This window comes from Cervus canadensis, chromosome 30 (genome assembly GCF_019320065.1).
Source record: "Cervus canadensis isolate Bull #8, Minnesota chromosome 30, ASM1932006v1, whole genome shotgun sequence".
NCBI lineage: Eukaryota > Metazoa > Chordata > Mammalia > Artiodactyla > Cervidae > Cervus > Cervus canadensis.
The window spans coordinates 4,365,895-4,389,540 of record NC_057415.1 but is presented as its reverse complement, the minus strand read 5'-3'; the positions used below and the strand labels follow the sequence as shown (position 1 = coordinate 4,389,540).

Here is a 23,646-nt window from a genome sequence, read left to right as displayed (position 1 = left end):
ACATGACCTCATTTGGAAATAGGATCTTTGCAGATATAATCATGTTGAGAAGAGATTTAGGGACTTCCCTGGGGGTCCAGGGGTCAAGACTTTGCCTTCCAATGCAGGGGGTATGGGTTCCATTCCTGGTCAGGGAGCTAAGATCCCACACTGCTTTGTGGCCAAAAAGCCAAAAGGTAAACCAGAAGCAATGTGGTAATAAATCCAATTAAGACTTAAGAAGAAAACAAATGAAGAGACTATATTGGATTGGTTGGGGTGGGGGAGGGGACAAAGGGGCTAAACCCAATATGACTACTGTCCTTTTAAGAAGAGGGGAGTTTGGAGAGACACACAGGAGAACTTCATGTGACAACAAAGACAGAGATGGGAGTGATGCTTCTACAAATGCCGAAGACTGTGAGCAATAACCAGAAGCTAAGAAAGCACAAGGACGGATCATCTCCTATTCTCTTCACAGAGAGCATGGTCCTGCCAACACCTTGACTTCAGACTGTGAGCCTCCAAAACTGTGAAAGAATACATTTCTATCATTTTAAGCCACCCAGGTGGGGTAACTTGTTATGATAGTTCTAGGAAACTAGTGAACCATGTTCTATGTTTCATCCTTTACACTTTTCCTTCCTAGCTCTTATCAGATTATTGTTGTTTATGAATTATCAAGAACTAGTTTTAAATTTTTTATTTTCTTTTATTTACTTATTTGGCTGTGTCGGGCTTTAATTGCAGCCTGTAGAATCTTTGCTGGGGCACATGGGCTTCTCTCTAATTGCAGCATGAGGTCTTGGTTGTCCCCCGGCACATGGGATCTTAGTTCCCTGACCAGGGATCAAACCCGAGTCCCTGCATTGGAAGTCCAACCCCTGAACCACCAGGGAAGCCCCATCAATAAGTATTGACGATGTGATAATACTATTCTGGCTTTTAGTAGAGGCCTTCTTAAGAGAGAGACTACTGTGATAAGAACCAGTATCTCAAACTGTAAGGACTTTGAAAGGCACATAATTTCGAGGGGGCCTGGCCCTAAAATCACAGCATCTTCGTGACCAACTACCTCAGCTTCTTAAAACAAATCTTGGGTAGAAGTCACAGAGGTTTCTAATGTGTAATCTGTCCAAACTGGTCATTTTTTAAAATAACAACTAATTGCCATAAAAGGGCCCTGAAGGAGGAGTCAGAACAACTGGTCTTGTCTCCCCCTCTGCCTCAGGGCATTTGGGCAGGACATCCAATCTCTCAGGGTTCTGCGTTCCTAACAGAAAAAGGAGGAGGTTTCCTCTAGACTGTAACTATGGCCCCTTTGTTGGAACATTCCGTGGCTTTATGATTCTAGTATGGAGTAACAATTAAAAGATAGTATTACTTCTAAAGCACAAGCCTCCTTGGTTACTGCTAGCCTTCTTCCATGAACAGTATCCGAATCCAGGAATGAAACGTTACCACAAGATTTAACCTAAGCAGGTGCTGGACCAAGGATTCTGCTTAAAATATATAGCTACTAGCTTTGTCTAAGCTTCTTTTACTTGACACAATGAGTAGACATTTCTAGGACTCTCATTTTAAAAAAATATATTAAAGTGGCTGAAGCTCCAATACCTTGGCCACCTGATGCAAAGAGCTGACTCATTAGAAAAGGCCCTGATGCTGGGAAAGATTGAAGGCAGGAGGAGAAGGGGCTGACAGAGGATGAGATGATTGGATGACAACACCGACTCAATGGACTTGAGTTTGAGCAAGTTCAGGAGATCGCGAAAAATAGGGAAGCCTGGAATGCTGCAGTCTATGGGGTCACAAAAAGTCGGATGCGACTGAGTGACTGAACAATAACAATAAGAACAAATTAAAGTGGCTAGACTGCCTGGTCGCTTCCTATCTCTGGGCAACAGGGAAACCACTTTTTTTTTCTTTTTTTTAAGCCTCAGTTCTCAAGGTTGTCCCCAGCTCTGTGACTTCAAGGCATTGGGTTTTTTTTTTGGGGGGGGGGGGGGTGGAGGGGGTTGGGGCTCAAGCTAGAAAGCTAAATAGTGTGTCCTTGACCTAAGTACCAGGTCTTGGGGTCAATGTCAGGAACTAGTGTTGTTCACTTCACTATTTCTTCTCAAAACCATTACGTGTGTTGAGGGCGCTCTGTTTAACCTAGAAGAATATGCTCTGGTATATGAAACGCCTGGCAACAATGAAATCTTGGTTCTTACTAATTACGTGGACCTTAATTAAGAGAGTCACTGAATGAGTTTGTGCTTCGTTTCTCCGCCTGTAAAACAAAGATAGTTACTGGCAAAATTGTAAAATAAAATGTCAACAGATGAGCAGAAGTGCCCAGTTAAGTTTTCAAGTGCTGTTGTCCATAATAATAAAGAGCGCAAAGGAAAGATGAATGTGTCATCAGCACACTGATACTTGCTGAAAACCGAAGGGCTGCGATCTGCGGTATCCAAGCCACCGTACGTGTTATTTTTCGTGTTGCCACTTTCACTCTTGACATTCTGTGCTCGCAGCACACTCCGCGTGGTTCCGCGGACGCCAGTCACCGCGTACAGGCCCCGCCCCCAGGCGCAAGCCCCGCCCCTCGGCGTGCGCGCTCCCGGTGACGTGACTCGGGTGGCGGAGGAGTGGCGGGCCCGCTACCGGAAAGGAGCGGAGCTCTTGGGGAGCTATCCCGCCCCAGGGAAGTCGTGTCGGCGTTGCCGGCACCGCCTCGCCGCGGTGGCCGTGATGCGCTCCACCCGCGAGTCCCCACTCCCGGGAGCCCCGGCCGTCGAGTCGGAAGTAGCCGAGCAGGTGAGGCGGCCTTTCTGGCGCGGATGAGGGGGAGGGTGGGCGGCCGAAGTGGGGACGGTTGGAGCGCGGCCCGACGGGGCGGCGAGGCCGCGGACCTGCCGCTCTGCCCCGGGGGCCTTCCCCGCGCCAGTGGCTCCGCACCGCTCGGCCGCCTCCGGGCGCCCGCCGTCAGCGCCCGTGACCCTGGGCTGCAGGTGCTTCCCCCCCAGCCCCTGGCGGGAGAAAGCTGGCAAGCGTGCTGTTGCGCCCGCTCCAGTGACCGCGCTGATTTCCCCTCCGACACGTAGTGGGCGCGGGTTGGCCCGCACTGGGGATGGTACCCGGCTGGGGAGAAGGATGCTGCACTGAGGACCCTGCGGGTCTTACCTGCCACCTGGTCATGACATTTACAAGGCAGCATCGTTTTTGCTTTGCTCTGCTTTTATCACGATTCATGCTTTAGATTTCTCTAAAATCTAAATCTAAGTAGCTTCATTGAGAAAATAGAGCTAATTGGGCGATAAAGTGATGGTAAGACCTATGTTTCTCAAACTTGAGTAATGCGTGAACACCTTTGAAAGGGACAGTTAGCTTATTCTCTGGAGTTTGTCTCAGAACCCGCAGGGTTCCTCAGACCCCAGTTAGAGTAACAACAGTGTGAAGCATTTTCAGAGAACATTTGTCACTAGTAGGAAAGTAAAGAGATGCTTTACAATTTAGGAACTTCCATGCTAGAAGATACACTAGGTTATTAAAGAACTCTAAATGAGAGACTCAAATCCCTAGTTTAATGTCATATTGAAGTCTTTAGTGTGTTCTGTTTTGTGTAATGAAAATAATTTCTAGGCCTGGAGAGGCTGAAGAGAATCATATTCTTTGTGTTATCTTACATTTAATGTTATCATGTCTTGGTATCAGGTCTGTTCATTCTGTTTGACACATTAGCAGAATTATTAAATGGAGCATTAATTTGTCTAAGTAGTTTGTTGATTTCATTGTCCACCTTAATATTGATTTATCACTTGTGTTTTGAATCTTTGGTTTACATTCTTCCAAGCCTCATAGGACTACATGATCTCAACCCTTGGGTATATAGCCTGGAAAGAAGAAACAAAAGTTGATCTAGGTATTTATATTTTTTACATTTTTATTCAGCGTGTTTATTTAAAATAGACTACATACAAATACAAAGAAGATTGAGTGTGGGAGAACAGAAGTATTACGAGTCAATCTTGGCAAAGAAAAATATTGACCTGAGCTTTGAGAAAAATGTAATATTGTGAGCAGGACATATGAGTTAGTAGGAAGTGACTTTAAGGCCCAAGGCAAGAATGAGAATAGCTTATGTGGGAGAGGAGCAACCCGCATCACTGGAGTAGAGAGATGTTATCTGGAGCAAGCAGAAAACAGGTTGGTGAAATAAGATGAGGGAACTCTGCTCAATATTCTATACCACCCTAATTGGGAAAAGAATTTGAAAAAAGAATAGATAATGTCTATGTATAAATTAATTACTTTGTTTTACACCTGAAACTAACACAACATTGTTAATCAGCTCTACTCCAATATAAAAAAGTTTTGTTTGTTTGTTTGTTTTTTAAAAAAGATGAGACTTTGATGATGAAAGGTCTCAGGGATGCGACACAGGGAAGTTGTTGACCCGTAAGCTCTGGGAGAGTCTTGAGCTGGTCGTACTGTGAAGGTAGTGTTTTACAAAGAAGTGTTTCCAAAAAAAGGTATTCCACGTAGAGATCTGTCTTGAGCTAGTAGTGTCTGCTGTGGTCATTTTAGATGTGTGGACTATTTGAGGAAGAATTGGCAGGACCTGATGACCGACATCAACTTAGAACATACGGATAGTTGGGGATCAAAGTTGAGAACCGGGTAACCCCAATTCATGGTGATACTCCTCTTAGACCTGGGGAATTTGGAAAGGGGTATTAGTTTGTGTCAAAGGTTTGTGAGCCCAAACTTAGACTAAACGAGTTTGCGATAAGCCACATCTGGAAAGCCCCAGATGTGGAACTGAAACGTGAAGGAAGTCAGAGTTGCAGATCCAGGAAACTACAGAGGTAATGCAGGGTAAAGTGTGACCAGAAAAGAGATCATTTAAAATGGGGACCAGAAGTTTGCAAGTGAATGGTGAGAGGTAAGGAAGAGGTTGGTTAGGACTTGGTATTGAAAAATAAAATAAAAAATGTAAAATAAATATGAAGAAAATGTAGATCATAAATGCAGCTATGTACAATCTCCCCCCCCCCACTTATTTAAAAAAAAAATTAGAGTATAATGGCCCTACAACACTGTGTTAGTTCCAGATGCACAGCATAGGGAATCCTGTGTATGTACGTTCGATAACCCTGTACATTACAAAAAATGCATAAAAAACATAAGTCTGGTTACCCTCTGTCACCAGACAAATTTGTTACAATATTATTGGCTGAATTGCATATGTAAATTTCATCCCTGTGACTCATTTATTTCGTAACTGGAATTTTTACCTCTTAATCTTCCTCACTTATTTCTCTCCTCCTTTCACTCCGTACCCCTCTGGCCACCACCAGTTTGCTCTCTGTTTGTCTCTGTATTTTGTTATGTTTGTTCATTTGTGTTTTAGATTTCACATGTAAGTTGAATGCCCTCCATGTCCATCCATGTTGTCACAAATGACAAGATTTCATTCTTTTTTGTGACCAAGTAATATTTCACTGTATGTACATACACCATAGGTGTTTTATCCATCTGTTGGGCACTTTGACTGCTTCCATATCATGGCTATTGCTGATAATCCAGCTATGAACATAGGTGTGCATATATCTCTTCAAATTAGTGTTTTTATTCTCTTTGGAAAGATACCCAGAAATGGGATTGCTGGATCGTGTGGTAGTTCCAGTATTTTTTGAGGAACCTCCATACAGTTTTCCTTAGTGGCTGCACCAACATACATTCTGCCAACAGTGCTCACAGTTTCTCTTTTTCTACATTCTTGCCAACACTTGTTACCATACATTCTTCTTAACAAATCAAGTTGTTTTGATGTATTTTTCCCACAACTAAGTGCCACACCGCATCCTTCACTTCGGCCTCTCACTCTCACACGGTCATTCCTTACAGAATTCTGCCTGTTGATGATCTTCTGATTTTTCCAAGCCCTTTTGTAATCCTTTGCTACTCATATCATTCTTTTTTGCAGCACTCTCGTGTCATCTCAGCCTCTTACTCAGAGGTCTAGCTCTTCTGGAGTCTCATTTGTCTGCACTTTTGTTTGCCTGTGATTTCAGTATTTGCTAATAACTGTATCACTGCATCCTGCATTTTTCGCCGTGGGAGCCATTTCACCTTGCAGTTGACTGGTGTTGGTTTCACTGTTTCCTTTAGGACTGTCAGAGAGAGACTGACTGAGAAAGACTGACTCAGGACCTAGTGTACCTCATTCTGTTAAAAAATGTTCAGCTGAGCGGGACCCCATCAGCTGAAATCATGCGAGTTAATGCATCTCTTTGGTGATAGGTCTCACACAGCTTAGGCCTTTGAAAAACATGGCAGTTTTATGTAATATTGCTGAGTTTGCCTTCCTAAACTGTGGTGCCAAGATTCTTAGCTGCAAATACAACTAGAGTTTACATTTGAAGATCACATTACCATATTGTTGCCTCCTGGCTAATACTAAATAAATATCATCCTAAATAACCGTAATTATTTCAGCAACTTACAAGATGTCCTATTTTCTCTCTTTAAACACAAATTTTGTGATTTACAAAGATATCTTTTTATCTCATGGTTATCACATATTTGGGGGAAAAAAGTCCTAAGACAAACACCAGGTTAAATAACATTTCCTGCATTTGCTGTGGTGCATCCTTACAGCGCATTTCTCCTTTGAAATGTCCTCTCTCTTCTCCTTCCCTCTGTGTGAGCGTGTTTAATAGTCACAGCGTAGGCCATTGCATACATGGACCGTGTTTAATGCAGCCCACCCCCAGAAGGCACTTTTGGCACTCAGTAACTGTTTTGCTATTCTAAATAATACTATGATGAACGTCTTTATATGTGTTTTAGTGAATTTATCTTATTATGTCCTGAAGACAAATTGCTGTGATGGGTAGAGCAGAGGGTAAGCATGTTTAAGATTTTCACGTGTGTCACCTGTACACCCCCAGAAGGTGAGTACATGTTTAAATTCTCTGCAGAGGTGCTCACAACCTTTCCCCCTCCCACTGGTTAGCACAGTATCATCAGACTTTAATCTTTGCCAACTGATAGTGATAAAACCTTGTTTTTATTTATATTTCTCGAAATACCAGTGAAGTTAGATTCTGTCAACCATTCAGATTTCTTACTCTGTTCATCTCCAATTGCCCTTGCTCATTTTTCTGTTTCAGTGTTTCTCTTTTTTGTTTATAGGAACTTTTTTACATGTAAGGGATATTTACTTTGTGTCATGTACATCGCATGTAATTTCCCCAAGCTTTGTGTGTTTCAGAAGGGCTTATTTTTAACTTTCAGAAGTCTTAAACTCATGAGTAGATGTCTTTTATTTATAGTTTGAGACATTGCTATCACTTGAACAAAAGTCTTAACCTATTCTGGAATTAGATAAATACTACATTTTCATCTTACATTTTTGTGGGTTATTTGATATTTAAATCTTTGAGCCATTGGTATTCTAACAAAAGGTATGCTGTAGTAATCTCACCTTATTCAAATACTAAAAGTAGATATAAAATTACATAAAACATATTTATATTGGCATTTTTCCCCTTTTTGTGTGAACTCTTAAATCACAAATACTGTTTGTCCTAAGTTTAGGGTGCATGGTACAATATGGACACCATATCAAAACCCAAACTAATAATTACAGTGATTTTACCCTTTGGTCAGGTAGGCATTATTAATCCTTTTTATTTTAGAACATCTCTGTGTGTATGTTTTGTTTCCTCTACCTCATTGTAAATTCTTCAAGGGCTGGGTCCATATCTGATTCATCTTTGTGTCTCGTGGTCCCAGCGACCCATGAGATAAGCAATAGTTGTCGTCACTTGTTGACAGGCACTGGTCGCTGGGGAGACAGAGGGATAAGAGGCTGTTCCTGCCATTGAGGAGCTTACCGTGTAATGAGAAAGTGAAGCATAGGCGTAGCATTGTAGCCGACTGCTGTACAGAGTCAGTACTCTGAGGACATGAGGACTAGGGAGGTCCTCCGAGAGGGATCATGCTGGACCAGCAGCATGAGGAGCACCTGGGAGCACCGACAGACGGACCAGAGCCAGAGAGCCGTTCTACAGATGCAGAAGGATGGGAGTGCTCCAGTGACCTTTGGCTGTTTAGGACGGCTGGAGCACAGGGAACGGGTCTGGCTAGTCTGTCAGTCAGGGGATACGACTAGAAGGATAGACGGGGCCAGATCAGGCCTTCTAATGCAGAGGCTCTGTGTGGCTCTGCAGCACTTGACATGTGGCTCATGCAGCTGACAGACTGAACTGTTTCCCTCCCTTTTAAATACATTTTACTTCATTAAAAAAGCATCTATACACATAAAGATTGTTACTGACAACAGTTATTTACCCAGTATATAATTCTTAAATTGAAATAGAGTTGACGTACAATATATGTAAGTTTCAGGTGTGCAACACAGTGATTCACAATTCTTAAAGATTATGCTCCATTTATAGTAATTATAAAATATTGGCTGTATCCCCTGTGCTGGACAATATATCCTTGTAGCTTGTCTGTTTTGTACATAGTAATTTGTACCTCTTAATTCCCTACCCTTCTCTTGCCTCTCCCTCCTTTTACCTCCCCACTGGTAACTACTTAGTTTGTTTTCTGTATCTGGAGCCTGGAGAAATTGAGTTTTTAATTTTAATTACTTCACCCACACAGGGCAGGGGCTGCTGTACGGAACAGCATAAGGCTAGATCAGGTGGGACCGCCTTTACCATCCTAAAGACAGGACATTTTCCTGAGTGAGAGAGAACAGTTGGGAGGTTATCATAATTCCTGCTTGTTTGGGGAAGATTACGTGTAAGTTCGTAACCTTTTTGAATCCCAGAACTCTGCAGCTTGACTTCTTGCCAGGGTCTTTCCTAGGAGTTGCCGTGCTGGGAATGCAGCCACCAGCCAAGCAGACCTAAATCTGGCCCCTTGTGGGGCTTGCATTCTGGAGGAGGAGACACGTGGGCAAGAGAAATGCAAACACACATACACCCAGTTTGTTAGAAGGCTGTGTGGATAGGCGTATGGATTCACATGCCTGAATCTCAGCTCTTTTGTTTATAATCACTTTTATTAGCAATGTGACCTCAGGCACATTACTTAGCCTCTCTGCTTCATCTATAAAATATTATGCAAATAGTACCTACCTTGGTGATTGATAGGAGGAATAGATGAGTATTTGTAAAGCATTTGAACAGGGCCTGGCACTGTATAAGAAGTTAGTAAATACATAAACGCTGAGGAGAAAAAATAACTCAGGGATGGGAGCTGGATGGAGAGCTTGCAGTTATAGATTGGGTGGCCAGGGCAGGCCTCCTTGAGAAGGTGCCATCGAGTAAAAGTCTGAAGGGAAAAAAATAAACCTTATGGATTATTTATAAGCAGAAGGAGCAGCACATTCAGAGACCCTGAGACCAGACAGCACCTGGCGTGGGTGAAAGACAGCGAGGACGCCAGTGTGGCCGGGGTGGAGTGAGAAAGGGGGAGGGTCAGAGTGGCGGCGGGTGGGGGTCCCATTGGACCCAGAGTCAGGGTACAGCCTTTGGCCTTTATTTACATGGGAGGGATGCCATTGGAGGATTGCCAGGCTCCTGGACCTGGCTGTCAGTTTAGGATAAAGAATCTGCCTGAAGCTATTAGCAAGGGATCGGGTAGCTGCTGGTTGAGACAGCAGGTGGGAGACAGACTAGTTAGGCTGCTGTCCGGATAGGCCAGGTAAAAATAAGAGAGAAGATAGAGACCTCAGGCAAAGGTGACAAGAAAAGGGACTGAGGTTAAAGAAATGGAAGGACTCGAAGACTTTGAGACGTTAGTCTGCCATCTTCTTGGTCAGCCGGCTTTCCAAATAAAGTCGTATTCCTTGCCTCCAAAAGAAAGAAAGAAAGGGAAGGACTTCGTAACAAATTGGCTCTGGAGGATGAAGGAAAGGGAGGGGTCAGACCCACTCCCTAGTTTCCTGCTTTGCGTGTTTAGGGGATTGAGATAGCAAGGAGGAGCATGGGAGGAGCAGGATGGGGCCACAGTGGAAGGGTTCAGTTTCAGAAGTGTTTCTCACAGGTCCACATGATGTTCAGACGGGGTTATCAGTAGGTGCTGGAAGATACATATCTGTGACTTAGAGAAGAGGCTTGGGGTGGAAAAAGTTAGTTCTCTGCTATCAGATCATTGAAGCAATAAGTGAAGATGACAAGTAACAGATATAGGGTTAGGGGAGATTGGAGCCAAGACAGAAAACCTAGGGGGAACAGAACAGACGGGATGTGCAGAGTCACTGAGACGTGGAGAGTCCTGAGAAGGAACTGATCAAGAGCTAAGAAGCAGACTAGGGGAGACAGCTGTCCTGAGAGCCTAGCAGTGAAGCAGGGCCACAAGACCAAGAAAGAGACCCGCTGTTTCTTGCCATTTGGATCCAGCAAGTCGGAAGGAAGCCCTTGCTTAGACCCGTGTTCCGTCTGTGATGTGAGTCTCGGGTGGAGGAGCGGCAGCCACTGTGAAGGTGACAGAACTCACTCGGAGCGAGTTGCCTTACCTGGGACTTTGTGCATGAAAGAGGGATCTACTGGATTAACCAGATGCATGGACAGTTCAGATTCCCATTCAGTCAGTCATTCTGCCCACCTCCTGCTCTCACCCCTCATCTCCCTTAACACACAGCACCATTAGGTAGTTTAGACTGTTTGGTGACCTATTTTGGGGTCACTGACTCGCTTTTGGGTAGAAAGCATTAACTAGTGCCAGACTGTTATTATCTCTATCGATTTAGGCCTGTATCTCTGACAGCATGAAATTAACTTAGAAGTGTGTTGCTTGGAATAAACTCTGCTAAGAGCTCCAATGCTGGGATCATGAACCAGTTTATGTATGCTTGGATTTAAACACCCTTTTGAGAGCTTGAACAGAATTTGTATCCTACTGTTATGCAAAAACTATATGAATCTTAATTATGTTGAATTGGTCCAGGGTGCTTTTCAGGTCTCCTCTTTCCTTCTACTTTTCTGTATATTCATTCTATTAATTTTTGGGAGTTTGATATTGAAACTCCAACTGAAAATCTTAATTTATCTACCCTTCATTTATCTACAATTTATTTTTTAATAATTGTAATATATAGGGGAACTGTATGTAACTTTGTTTTGTGTTTTCCAAGTCTCCTGTAAATGTGTTATGATACTTTCATAATTTAAAAAAACAGAATAATAAGTTAAGCACTCCTTTGATAAGTAACGTCGACATTTACTTGGAGTGTGCTATCTTTGTGATTTTTCCCGCTTCCTAGAATAGGAGGGCTCTAACGCCAGGAGGACTGCGGTGATGGTGTGAGGACTGATTCCCAGAGCCTTGCCTGACCTCTGACCCATCAGCATGGGGAGGTGAGTGGTGGCGCTGTGGAACCCGAGATTTCAGTGCCCCAGAGACAGGTCTCCAAGGGGAGGAGAACGTAAACTTCAAGTGAAACGTGTTCAGTCGTTACGCTGCTGCTGAACACCTTTGTTCTTCCAGGGCCCCAGTGGGGTGCCTGTCACAGAAGGAAAGTGGTCATGCCAGGTGGATCGACAGGGCTTAGTGTAAGTTATCATAAAGGGCTCGCATGCTGGGATCCGGGAGGAGTTGATCAGCCTCAGAGATGTGGGAAGGGGTGGTAAACTCCACGGAGTGGCCAGGAACCCACATGGTCACCAGAAACTGCAAATAGAAAATCCCGCTGGGTTAGCAGGCTGCCTCCCCTTCTGTGAGACATGTTAGTCCATGAAACACTCTTTAAAGGGAAGAGTGTCGATTAACTGTAAAGCAATAGGATTTATCCCAAAGGCAGCAAAAAAGAATTTTAAAGCCTGTTCCTGATGTAAACTGAGAAGACAGTTTATTTGGAGAAATGTCTCAGGAATATTTCTAAAAACACAGAGTACGTATTTATTGACTGTTGCAGGGATGTTGTTAAAGATACTGTTTTATTTCCCATCTTCTCATGCAGTCACCAGGGAGAGATTGGCCTTGGAATTCAGTGTTAGAGAATCTGCTTCCGCCTGGACTGCTTATGTTTCCACTGTAACGGGCAGTTTTGGCCGCTAGCATGCTCAACCACCTTTGCAAGGCTTTCCTTATTACATGCTTTTTTGTGCTCTAAATTCATCATTCTTAAGCCTGGCTTTATTATACATTTATTTATTTACTTTATTGAACTTAATTTTTATAAACGATCTCTAATTCTATTTTTGGAATGAGGCAGGGTAAAAATAAAAGCTACCTAATACTCCCCAGAAAGGGAGGGAACACAGAAAAGTCATAATCATCAGGGCTTAATTCTCATCCATCTGATTTTATAATTTTTGCTATTTTACATAGCACAATAGCAATGTGCAAGAGGCTGGTCTTCAGAAGGCCTTCCGGGAACCAGGGGCAGCTCCTGCTGAAGGTCTTGTATTTGGATCAGTGGAGGTGAGGGGAGGCCTCTGTGGAGCAAACTGCTTTAGCTAAACCTGTCTTTCGGCCTTTCAGGATTGGCATCTCCTGTCTTTTTCCTGCTTCCTGGCATTTCAGCATCTCTCCAGTGGGGTGTCCCCGAATTCTGAACACCAACTTACGCCAAATTATCGTCATCAGCCTTCTGGCTGCTGCTGTCTCACTTTTATACTTTTCTGTTGTCATAATCCGAAATAAGTATGGACGGCTCTCCAAAGACAAGAAGTTTCAAAGGTAGGAGGAAAAAAAATGTGTTTTCTAGATGGTATGCCATACCTTCATCCTGTGACTTCAAGACTTTGGGGATTAGGTTGGAATTTAAGGAGCATGTGGCTGGAGGAAACGGATTTTGTACCCAATACAGCATGGCATGAAAAACTAAACTGTTTGAAGCTGTTTATTAACCACCAGATCCACATCATAAGAGGATTTGAGCATAAACTTCTCCTGTGATATCATTTAAAGCTGATTTTTCAGTTACTGTTGATAGTTAGAAAACAGAGTTTTGCTTTTCAGAGCTCGTTTGAACTTATTTAAAACAATAATGAGTGTGTATCTGGTTTAGGTTACTTTTAATATGATCCCTTTTTCATTTTCTTTTGATTTTTTTGATCGTTTGACAGTTGTAAAAATGTTCTGGTGGCAGGGCCACATAGCTTAGAAATCACTGACTTGGTGTTTGTGTATCACATTATGGATAGTCTCTGTCTCAGTAAGAGTATGTTTGTTTCTCTAAACAAGGTACTTGGCACGAGTTACTGATGTTGAAGCTACAGACACCAATAACCCCAACGTGAACTATGGCATCGTGGTGGACTGTGGGAGCAGCGGGTCTCGGATATTTGTCTATTGCTGGCCACGGCACAATGGCAATCCTCACGATCTGCTGGATATCAGGCAAATGAGGGATAAAAACCGAAAGCCTGTGGTCATGAAAATAAAACCCGGTATGTAAACAATAAATATCTGCTTGGTAACCAGGTTCTTTTTCTTGGTGATGGTCTTGATCACTGCCTCCTGTACAATGTCATGAACCTCCATCCATAGTTCTTCAGGCACGCTGTCTATCAGATTTAATCCCTTGAATCTGTTTGTCGCTTCCACTGTATAATCGTAAGGGATTTGATTTAGGTCATACCTGAATAGTCTAGTGGTTTTCCCTACTTTCTTAAGTCGGAATTTGGCAATAAGGAGTTCATGATTTGAGCCACAGTCAGCTCCCAGTCTTGTTTTTGCTGACTGTACAGAGCTTCTCCATCTTTGGCTGCAAAGAATATAATCAATCTGATTTTGCTAATGTCCATGTGTAGTGTCTTCTCTTGTGTTGTTGAAAGAGGGTGTTTCCTATGACCAGTGCATTCTCTTGGCAAAACTCTGTTAGCCTTTGCCCTGCTTCATTCTGTACTCCAAGGCCAAATTTGCCTGTTACTCCAGGTGGCTCTTGGAAAAGGCAGTGGCACCCCACTCCAGTACTCTTGCCTGGAGAATCCCAGGGATGGGGGAGCCTGGTAGGCTGCAGTCCATGGAGTCTCACAGAGTCGGACACGACTGAAGTGACTTAGCGGTAGCAGCCAGGTAGCTCTTGACTTCCTACTTTCGCATTCCAGTCCCCTATAATGAAGAGGACATCTTTTTTTGGGTGTTAGTTCTAGAACGTCTTGGAGGTCTTCAAAGAACTGTTCAACTTCAGCTTATTCAGCATTACTGGTCAGGGCACAGACTTGGATTACCATGATATTGAATAGTTTGCCTTGGAAACGAACAGAGATCATTCTGTTGTTTTTGAGATTGCATCCAAGCACTGCATTTTGGACTCTTTTGTTGACCATGATGGCTACTCCATTTCTTCTAAGGGATTCCTGCCCACAGTAGTAGATATAATGGTCATCTGAGTTAAATTCACACATTCCAGTCCATTTCAGTTCACTGATGCCTAAAATGTCTATGTTCACTCTTGCCTTCTCCTGTTTGACCACTTCCAATTTGCCTTGATTCATGGACCTAACATTGCATTTCCTATGCAATATTGCTCTGTACAGCATCGGACTTTACTTCCATCACCAGTCACATCCACAACTGGGTGTTATTTTTGCTTTGGCCCCATCTCTTCATTCTTTCTGGAGTTATTTCTCCACTCTTCTCCAGTAGCATATTGGGCACCTACTAACCTGGGGAGTTTAGTTCATCTTTAAGTATCATACCTTTTTGCCTTTTCACTGTTCCTGGTGTTCTCAAGGCAAGAATGCTGAAGTGGTTTGCCATTTCCTTCTCCAGTGGACCATGTTTTGTCAGAAATCTCCGCCATGACCTGTCCATCTTGGGTGGCCCTACATGGCATGGCTCATAGTTTCGTTGAGCTAGACAAGGCTGTGGTCCATGTGATCAGATTGGTTAGTTTTCTGTGCTTATGATTTTCATTCTGTCTGCCCTCTGATGGAGAAGAGGCTTATGGAAGCTTCCTGATGGGAGAGACTGACTGAGGGGGAAACTGGATCTTGTTCTGGTGGGCAGGTCTGTGTTCAGTAAACCTTTAATCCAATTTTCTGTTGATGGGAAGGACTGTGTTCCCTCTCTGTTGCTTGACCTGAGGCCAAACTATGAAAATTATGGCGACCTCCTTCAAAAGGTTCCATGCACTCTCTGCTGCATTCAGTGCCTCTGACCCTGAAGCTGGCCACTGCCGACCCACACCTCCACCGGAGATTCCTCGGTGCTCATGGGCATGTCGGGGTCAGTTTTCTGTGGGGTCATTGCTCCTTTCTCCTGGGTCCTTGTGCATACAAGGTTTTATTTGTGCCTTCCAAGAGTCTGCTTCCCCAGTCCTGTGTGTTCTGGTGGCTCTGTGGTGGGGTTAATGGTGACCTCCTCCAGGAGGGCTTATGCCACACCAGGTCTGCCGTACCCATAGCCCCTGCAGCCGGCCACTGCTGACCCGTCCCTCCACAGGAGACACTCAGACACAGTTCTGGCTCGGCCTCTGTGGGCTGGGTGTGCATTTTGCGCCCTTGCCAGGTCTGAGCAGCTCAGGCGACAGGTGCTTGGCGAGCATGGTCCCAGGAGGGCCGTGAGTCTTCATCACCTCCCCAGTCCCGGCCGCTCGGCTTCCCCGAGTGTGCCGCGTGAGTGCCGTCTCAGGTGTGCCGTATGTCTCCTCTGGACAGCTGATCTCAGGCTACGACCCTCCTGGCGAATGTCAACCATCCGGGATCTCAGGAAGACCTGGTTAGCAGCTAGGAGCCTGCTCACAGTTTGGTGGAAGATGCCATCCCTGGGACTGAGATTGTCGTAGCCCCTTGCCTTCCAGCTCTGGCTGTTACAAGCCTGCCTCTCTGCCTCTGGGCTGGGAGGGGCTGGTAGGCAGCCTGCTAGCTCTCCTTTGGTATTCCCTCTCTTTTGTTCTGTGAGCAGGCCAGGTGCCTATTAGGTTGTTATGTTAGAGCCTTTCGCAGGAAAGTTCTCCTTTCTGCACTTGCGGTTAGGCGTGTATTCTGTGGGGTCTTTTTCCTCCTGGTTATGTTGCTTTCTGAGATTCCAGAACTCCCCGCAGACCCACCTGTGAGAGAGTTTCCTACTGCGTGGAAACTTCTCCTCCTTCATGATGCCCTCCCCAGGACAGGTCTCCATCCCTAACTCTTTTGTCTCTCTTTTTCTCTTTTACATTTTGTCCTACCTTCTTTCAAAGAGAATGGGCTGCATTTCTGGGTGCCTGGTGTCCTCCGACACTGTTCAGAAGTTGTTTTGTAGAAGTTGCTCAGCATTCAAATAATTCTTTGATAAATTTGTGGGGGGAAAGTGGTCTCCCCGTCCTATTCCTCTGCCTTACAAATAGCTGAGAAAAGAAGAGAAGCTAAAGGCAGAGGAGAAAAGATACACCATTTGAATGCAGAGTTCCAAAGAATAGCAAGGAGAGATAAAAAAGCCTTCCTCAGAGATCAATGTAAAGAAATAGAGGAAAACAACAGAATGGGAAAGACTGGAGATCTCTTCAAGAAAATCAGAGATACCAAGGGAACATTTCATGCAAAGATGAGCACAATAAAGGTCAGAAATGGTATGGACCTAACAGAAGCAGAAAATATTAAAAAGAGGTGGCTAGAATACACAGAAGAACTATACAAAAAAGATCTTCATGACCCAGATAACTACGATTGTGTGATCACTCACCTAAAGCCAGACATCCTGGAATGTGAAGTCAAGTGGGCCTTAGGAAGCATCACTACGAACAAAGCTAGTGGAGGTGATGGAATTCCAGTTGAGCTATTTCAAATCCTAAAAGATGATGCTGTGAAAGTGCTGCACTCAGTATGCCAGCAAATTTGGAAAACTCAGCAGTGGCCACAGGACTGGAAAAGGTCAGTTTTCATTCCAATCCCAAAGAAAGGCAATGCCAAAGAATGCTCAAACTACTGCACAATTGCACTCATCTCACACGCTAGCAAAGTAATGCTCAAAATTCTCCAAGTCAGCCTTCAACAGTACGTGAACCGTGAACTTCCACATGTTCAAGGTGGATTTAGAAAAGGCAGAGGAACCAGAGATCAAATTGCTGACATCTGCTGGATCATCAAAAAAGCAAGAGTGTTCCAGAAAAACATCTACATTTCCTTCATTGACTATGCCAAAGCCTTTGACTGTGTGGATCACAAGAAACTGTGGAAAATTCTGAAAGAGATGGGAATACCAGACCACCTGATCTGCCTCCTGAGAAATCTGTATGCAGGTCAAGAAACAACAGTTAGAACTGGACATGGGACAATAGACTGGTTTTAAATCGTGAAAGGAGTCTGTCAAGACTGTATATTGTCACCCTGCTTGTTTAACTTATATGCAGAGTACATCATGAGAAACGGGCTGGATGAAGCACAAGCTGGAATCAAGATTGCCAGGAGAATAACCTCAGATATGCAGATGACACCACCCTTATGGCAGAAAGCGAAGAAGAACTAAAAAGCCTCTTGATGAAAGTGAAAGAGGAGAGTGAAAAAGTTAGCTTAAAACTCAACATTCAGAAAATTAACATCATGACCTCTGGTCCCATCACTTCATGGTAAATAGATGGGGAAACAATGGAAACAGTAACAGGCTTTATTTTGGGGGGCTCCAAAATCACTGCAGATGTTGACTGCAGCCATGAAATTAAAAGACTCTTGCTCCTTGGAAGAAAAGCTATGACCAACCTAGACAGCATATTAAAAAGCAGAGATATTACTTTGCCAACAAAAGTCTGTGTAATCAAAGCTGTGGTTTTTTTCCAGTAGTCATGTATGGATGTGAGAATTGGACCATAAAAAAAGCTGAGCGCCAAAGAATTGATGCTTTTGAACTGTGGTGTTGGAGAAGACTCTTGAGAGTCCCTTGGATTGCAAGGAGATCAAGCCAGTCAATCTTAAAGGATATCAGTCCTGAATATTCATTGGAAGGACTGATAACTGAAGATGAAACTCCAATACTTTGGACACCTGATGGGAAGAACTAACTCATTGGAAAAGACCCTGATGCTGGGAAAGATTGAAGGCAGGAGAAGGGGATGACAGAGGATGAGATGGTTGGATGGCATCACTGACTTGATGGACATGAGTTTGAGCAAGCTCTAGGAGTTGGTGATGGACATGGAAGCCTGGTGTGCTACAGTTCATGAGGTCGCAAAAAGTCAGACACAACTGAGCGACTGTACTGAATAGCTTCTGGATAGTTTTGGGCTTGGTGTCCATTGAAATGATCTTGTATATGGAGTCCAAAAAAAATCTGGCTTTCAGTTTGCTTGCTGCTCATTGCTTTGACAGATCACTTAATTTGAGTCCACAGTTTCCTAATTTGTGAAATAAATTTTGGATTTCTAAAATCCCCCTCAGCTTTAATATTATAGGCTAAATGACAGCTGGAACACTTACGTACTCATTCAGCAAATATTTGCTGAGCACCTCCTATTTACCAGGGACTGTGTCAGGTGCTGAGACTAACTTTGAACAAAACACAGTTTCTGCCCTCGAGATACTTCCAGCTGAAATGTGACAGACAAGGAAATAGGGAGTTTCAGTGAGGTGGAATGAGTATACACCGAGAGGGGAGGGTGAGCATGGAATATAATGAGAGGAGAGCTCACATCAGGGAAGGTTCTGTTAGGGAGGACTTCCAGGGAGGATGTAGCTCAGTGGGGAGCTGGAGTCCGCCAGTGAGGAGGGAGAAAGGAGGGGTAGTCAAAGAGCAGGTTCTTCCTGGGGGAGGTGCAGGGGCCCTCAGACTGGAATACAAAGCATTACAGAAATGTCATGCAGTGTAGTTGGAGCCAAATGGAAGGAATGTGGCAGGAGATGACATGGGTGAGTGCACAGGGTGTGTTATGCTGTTCTAGAACTGAGCTTTATTCAGAGGGCATTGAGCCACCGGAGGATCTCAAAGCAGGAGACACCTTCTGCATAGAGAGTGGCTGGGGATGGCCAGGACTGGAGATTAGGCTGTGCTGCAGCAGGCTGGCCAAGGCTCGTGGTACCCAGAAGAGATGGTGAGAAGTGAAATAATGTGAGCAGAACCAAGGATAGGTGATCAGTGAGCCCCAGAACATCTGTTGGGGATGAGGGCCCTCAGCTGGGGCTGCTAAGGTGAGTAGCAGGCGGCAAGAGCAGGATTGTAGTGGAAGTTGGGTTTGGATTTGCATATGCTGCTGTGAGGTCAAGGACATGTCTGTGTCCCATGGAAAGTTAGGGGTATGGTCAGTAACTTTCAGTATGATCAGTATAAAGTCAGTATGATCAGAGGTCAGGGAAGAGATCTGGATGGCCGCGATTAAGATTTGGAGATCTGTTAGAAATGAAAGTGGTCATCACTGTTGTTTTCATGAACATTAAAAGCATAATAAAGGAATGGTATGAACAATTAAAAAGATTCAGAGATCTGAGACAGATGGTGATGGCAGCTGTGAGAGAGAGTGAACTCGCCTGAGGCCAGTGTGGGTATGTTTCTTAGGGGCGGAAATGAGCTCACATGCAGTTGATCCCAAGTATCGGACACGTAGCAATTGCTCAGTTAAGTCTGTATTTGATGACTGAGAAGAGAGCATGGGACTGAACTTGTAGTATCCCTGTCATTTGCAGCCAACCCAGTATATGTTGGATATTAATTTAAAGGACTTCTCCTTTTTCTGTAGGCATTTCAGAGTTTGCGACGTCTCCAGAGAAAGTCAGTGATTACATTTCTCCACTCTTGAACTTTGCTGCAGAGCATGTTCCACGGGCAAAACACAAAGAGACCCCTCTCTACATTCTCTGCACAGCTGGAATGAGAATCCTCCCTGAAAGGTGATCCTCCCATGAGGGTGGGGCCTGCCAGGCCAGTGGTGGTGTTGGCTGTGGGTTTTCTCCCTTGTCACCCCTCCTCTCCCGCCTCCTTGTCTTCCTTTTCCATCATCATCGTCATCAAAAGGAAGACATTAAAAATTCTCTGTTCAAATTAGGAACAGTGCCAGACCTATAGTCAGAACTCACAAAACACCTTTTAATGTGTTTATATATGACTGTGAAGAGTAAACTGTAAGGTTGTCATTAAAAAAAAAACCTGACTTTTTATTTTCTTAGTTTAAGGATTGTTTGCAGTTGTAATTCTACATCTAGGAATCACACAATTTACACAACTTCTGAAAATTCCTTCTTAAACAGTCTTTTCAGTCCAATTGTTTTGGTTTTAAATTTTACTTTTTTCATGCAGGATATACCAGAGCCATAGGATTTGGGTTTTTGTTTTTTCTTTTTAAAACAGAAAAATTTAGGATTTAATATATCGAATGTAAATTTTTGGATTGTGTTACAGCCAGCAGAAAGCCATTCTGGAAGACCTTCTGACTGACATCCCCGTGCACTTTGACTTCCTGTTTTCTGATTCTCATGCAGAAGTAATTTCAGGGAAACAAGAAGGTTAGTATATTAGTCTTCAACTTGAAATTTGGGAAGCTATTCCTGTAAGTCCTCCCAGTCTTCCACTTTGTACACTTTATTAAATTATTCTTAACATCTTAAAATTTGGGAAACTATAGCCTTCAAATATAATTTTTAAATGGTAATATTAGTTTTTTACATGACTAGTCTTTATAATCCAAATGTTAAGCCATTAAAAAATAACTTAAGTTTGTCTTCACATTTAGGAAACATATTTTGGATTCATTTTGCTAGAAAAGGTTTGTGTTCCTTGCCTAAGTTATACAGCTTTCTGAAATTATGATAATTATCAAGCTGTTGGAACCTTCTACTGATTTACTTGCTAGAAAAGGGAAATTATTCTTCACTTTGATACACTGAGAAAATCTGTTTTCAAAGAAATAATTCTACTTGAGAATGAAATGGCAAGTCAGTGTAATTATTTGGGGGAATAGCTTGTTAGAGGTGGAGACCAAAAAGCATTTATTTCAAAATCATCTATCATTTCGCCAAAAATTAGGTGAAATTCACATACTGCCGTTGAACTGTTTATAGACAAGTGAGGTAAACAGCTACTTGTGTAAGGCAGTTTTATATGCCGTACAGAAGTAAGGAGATACTACCATGGGGATTGAAAGGAGGGAGACTTTTTTTCCCTAGCTAGAAGCATCATGGAGAAAGTGACATTTGAACTGAGCATCAAGGGATAGTTATAAACACAGCGTGCCAAAGCCTGGCAAGGCTAGGGCTCTGAGAGAGGGATAGGAAGCTCATTCTAGGCAGAAAAAATGATTTAAGTCAATGCAGGTCAGAAAAGCTGCACCCTGGACAGAGGAATAAAAATACTTTAATCTGATGGGATGGTGGCCCTTTTGAAAGGTCATGGTAATGTTATAGGTTAGACGGGTCTTGGTGATATCAGCATCATGGTGGCGTACGTGTTCCTTTTCTCTCTCCCCTTTGATTTGCAACTAATCGGACATCCATAACCGGAAAAAAGTGCCTATGCTTAGCACACGAGGACACCCAAGAGATCAGTTCATCTGTGCCCAAGAAAGTGGGTGGATTGGACCCCAGAGGAGTCTGCAGAGGCAGCAGCAGCAGGAGTGGCCGTGGGCCAGCACGACCTCTCTGGCAGAGGTGGTAGAGGGTGAAGGTGATGAGTTGGGATGTGGTGAATTAACCTGACCGAGAGTAGTACAGCTGGAGAGACCACAGCTACTATGAGCAGAGAAAGAAAGGAGAAGAAGGCAGAAAGAACTGAAGGGACCAGTTTCTTGCTGTCTGCTCTGGGATTCTTGCAAGAAGACAGCCCACGGACCTCTGGGGATGTCCTCCCCCACTCAAGAATCCTGTTCTCTTTAACACACCCAAAGCCCCAGGTGTGAAGCATACATCTCCCCAGCTGTGTCACCATCCATTTTTTTTCCCTCTCCACTGGCTGTTTTTTATGTTCATGCTCCCAGCCTTAGTGATGAGGCAACTGAGGTGAGAGAAACCAAAAGCTGGGCTGTAGCACCACCTTGTAGAAAACAAAGGCTTCAAATTACCAATGTGTTGAATTGTTAGAATGAACGTAAACAAAGCTTTACTTAAATAAGAAAGTCATTCACTACTTCAAATGCTGTGACGGAGATACTTTGCATCAAACACTGTGAAAATCAAGTAATGTGATATCACAAGAAGGAAAAAAAAAACAACAGTTTTCCAGCAATTAAATTTAGAGACATGGACTATTGCAATCTGACTGATAAAGAATTCAAAATAGCTTTTAGGAAGAAATTCAGCGAGCTACAAGAAAACTCAGAAAGACCGTACAATGATCTCAGGAATAAAATTAACAAAATAATTTACCGAAGAGGTTAAAATTCTGAGAAAGAACCAAACAAATTCTGGAGCTGAAGCACTCAGCCAGTGAAATGAATGCATTAGAAAGCATTGGAAGTCAGGCACATCAGATGGAACAGAGAGTAAATGAACTCATGGGTAAGAATATAGAAGTGTTTTAGGTGGAAGAGGAGAGAACTAAGATTTTTTTAAAAGTGAAGAACCCCTTAACTATCAGACTTCATTAGGAAAGCCACCATAAGACTCATGGATATCCTAGAAGGAGAAGAGAGAGAGAAGGGAGCAGAGAGCATTCAGAGAAATAAGAGCTGAGAATTTCCAAAACCTGAGGAAGAGGCTGGATATACAGTCCACAGAGCTAATGGAAACACTGTTATTTCAACACAAAAGACCTTCAAGACACATATTAAAACTGTCAAAAGTGTGATGAAAAAAGTTTTAAAGGCAGCCAGGGAAAAAAGACAGTAATCTACAAAGAAACCTACTCTAGACTGTCACCAGATTTTTCTGGGAAAACTCTACAGAGGCCAAGGAGTAGAATGACATACTCAAAGTATTGAAAGATAAGTCTGCCAGACAAAAATGCTCTATCCAGTAAAATTATCCTTCAGATGTGAAGAGAAGGAAATGCTTTTCCAGATACATTCAGGAACAACTCAGGGCTTCCCTGGTGGGTCAGTGGTAAAGAATCGGCCTGCCAGTGCAGGAGACACGGGTTCCATCCCTTGTCTGGGAAGATCCCACATGTCGTGAGATCCCACACGTCTGTGAACCACAACTGCTGAGCCTGTGCTCTGGAGCCTGGAAGCCGCAACTGCCAAAGCCCACACGCCCTGGAGCCTGTGCCTCCTGCAGGAGAGGCCGCCACAGTGAGAAGCCCGTGAACCTCAGCTAGAGGGCGGTCCCGGCTCACTGCAGCTAGAGAGAAGCCTGTGCAGCAGTGAGGGTCCGGCACAGCCTAAATCAATACATGAATAAAATTAATGTTTTTAAAAAAGAACCCCTTAGAAGGATTATACAGTGTGACCAAGTAGGATTTATCCCTGGGATACAAGTATGGTGGAAATATGCAGATCTATAAATGTAGTACATCAGTAAAGTGAAAGATGAAAATCATTTCATCTCAATAGATGCAGAAAAAGCATATGACAAAGTATATCCTTTCATGATTAAAAAAAAAGACCCTTAATAAATTGGGTATAGAAGGAACAGACCTCAGCATAATAAAAGCCATATATGACAAACTCAGAGCTAACATTATACTCAATGGAGAAAAACTGAAAGCATTTCCTCAAAGATCAAGAATAAGACAAGGATGCCCACTCTTCTTACTCCTATTCAATATAATATTGAAAGTCCCAGCTAGAGCAGTTAGTTAAGGCAAAATCTTCCCGACCTGGGGATCGAACCCAGGTCTCCCGCATTGCAGGCAGACGCTTTACCGTCTGAGTCAGGT

At 43.5% G+C, this 23,646-nt stretch overlaps 1 protein-coding gene across 5 annotated transcripts in view; it reads left to right on the top strand.

Annotated features, from left to right (window-relative positions):
• ENTPD4 (ectonucleoside triphosphate diphosphohydrolase 4) overlaps window positions 1–23,646 on the top strand; it is a 116,908-nt gene that overhangs the window by 78,068 nt on the left and 15,194 nt on the right. For 2 of the 5 annotated variants that reach the window (XM_043453812.1, XM_043453808.1), the window contains exons 1-6: window positions 2,588–2,781; window positions 11,252–11,345; window positions 12,472–12,669; window positions 13,177–13,382; window positions 19,580–19,730; window positions 20,239–20,342. In XM_043453812.1, coding sequence (XP_043309747.1) covers window positions 11,338–11,345; window positions 12,472–12,669; window positions 13,177–13,382; window positions 19,580–19,730; window positions 20,239–20,342 — 667 coding nt within the window. In that variant the 5' untranslated portion in view covers window positions 2,588–2,781; window positions 11,252–11,337. Of the gene's footprint in view, window positions 1–2,587; window positions 2,782–3,817; window positions 3,887–11,251; window positions 11,346–12,471; window positions 12,670–13,176; window positions 13,383–19,579; window positions 19,731–20,238; window positions 20,343–23,646 lie in introns of those variants that run through there. The other 3 variants (XM_043453809.1, XM_043453810.1, XM_043453811.1) reach the window with 3 other exon arrangements.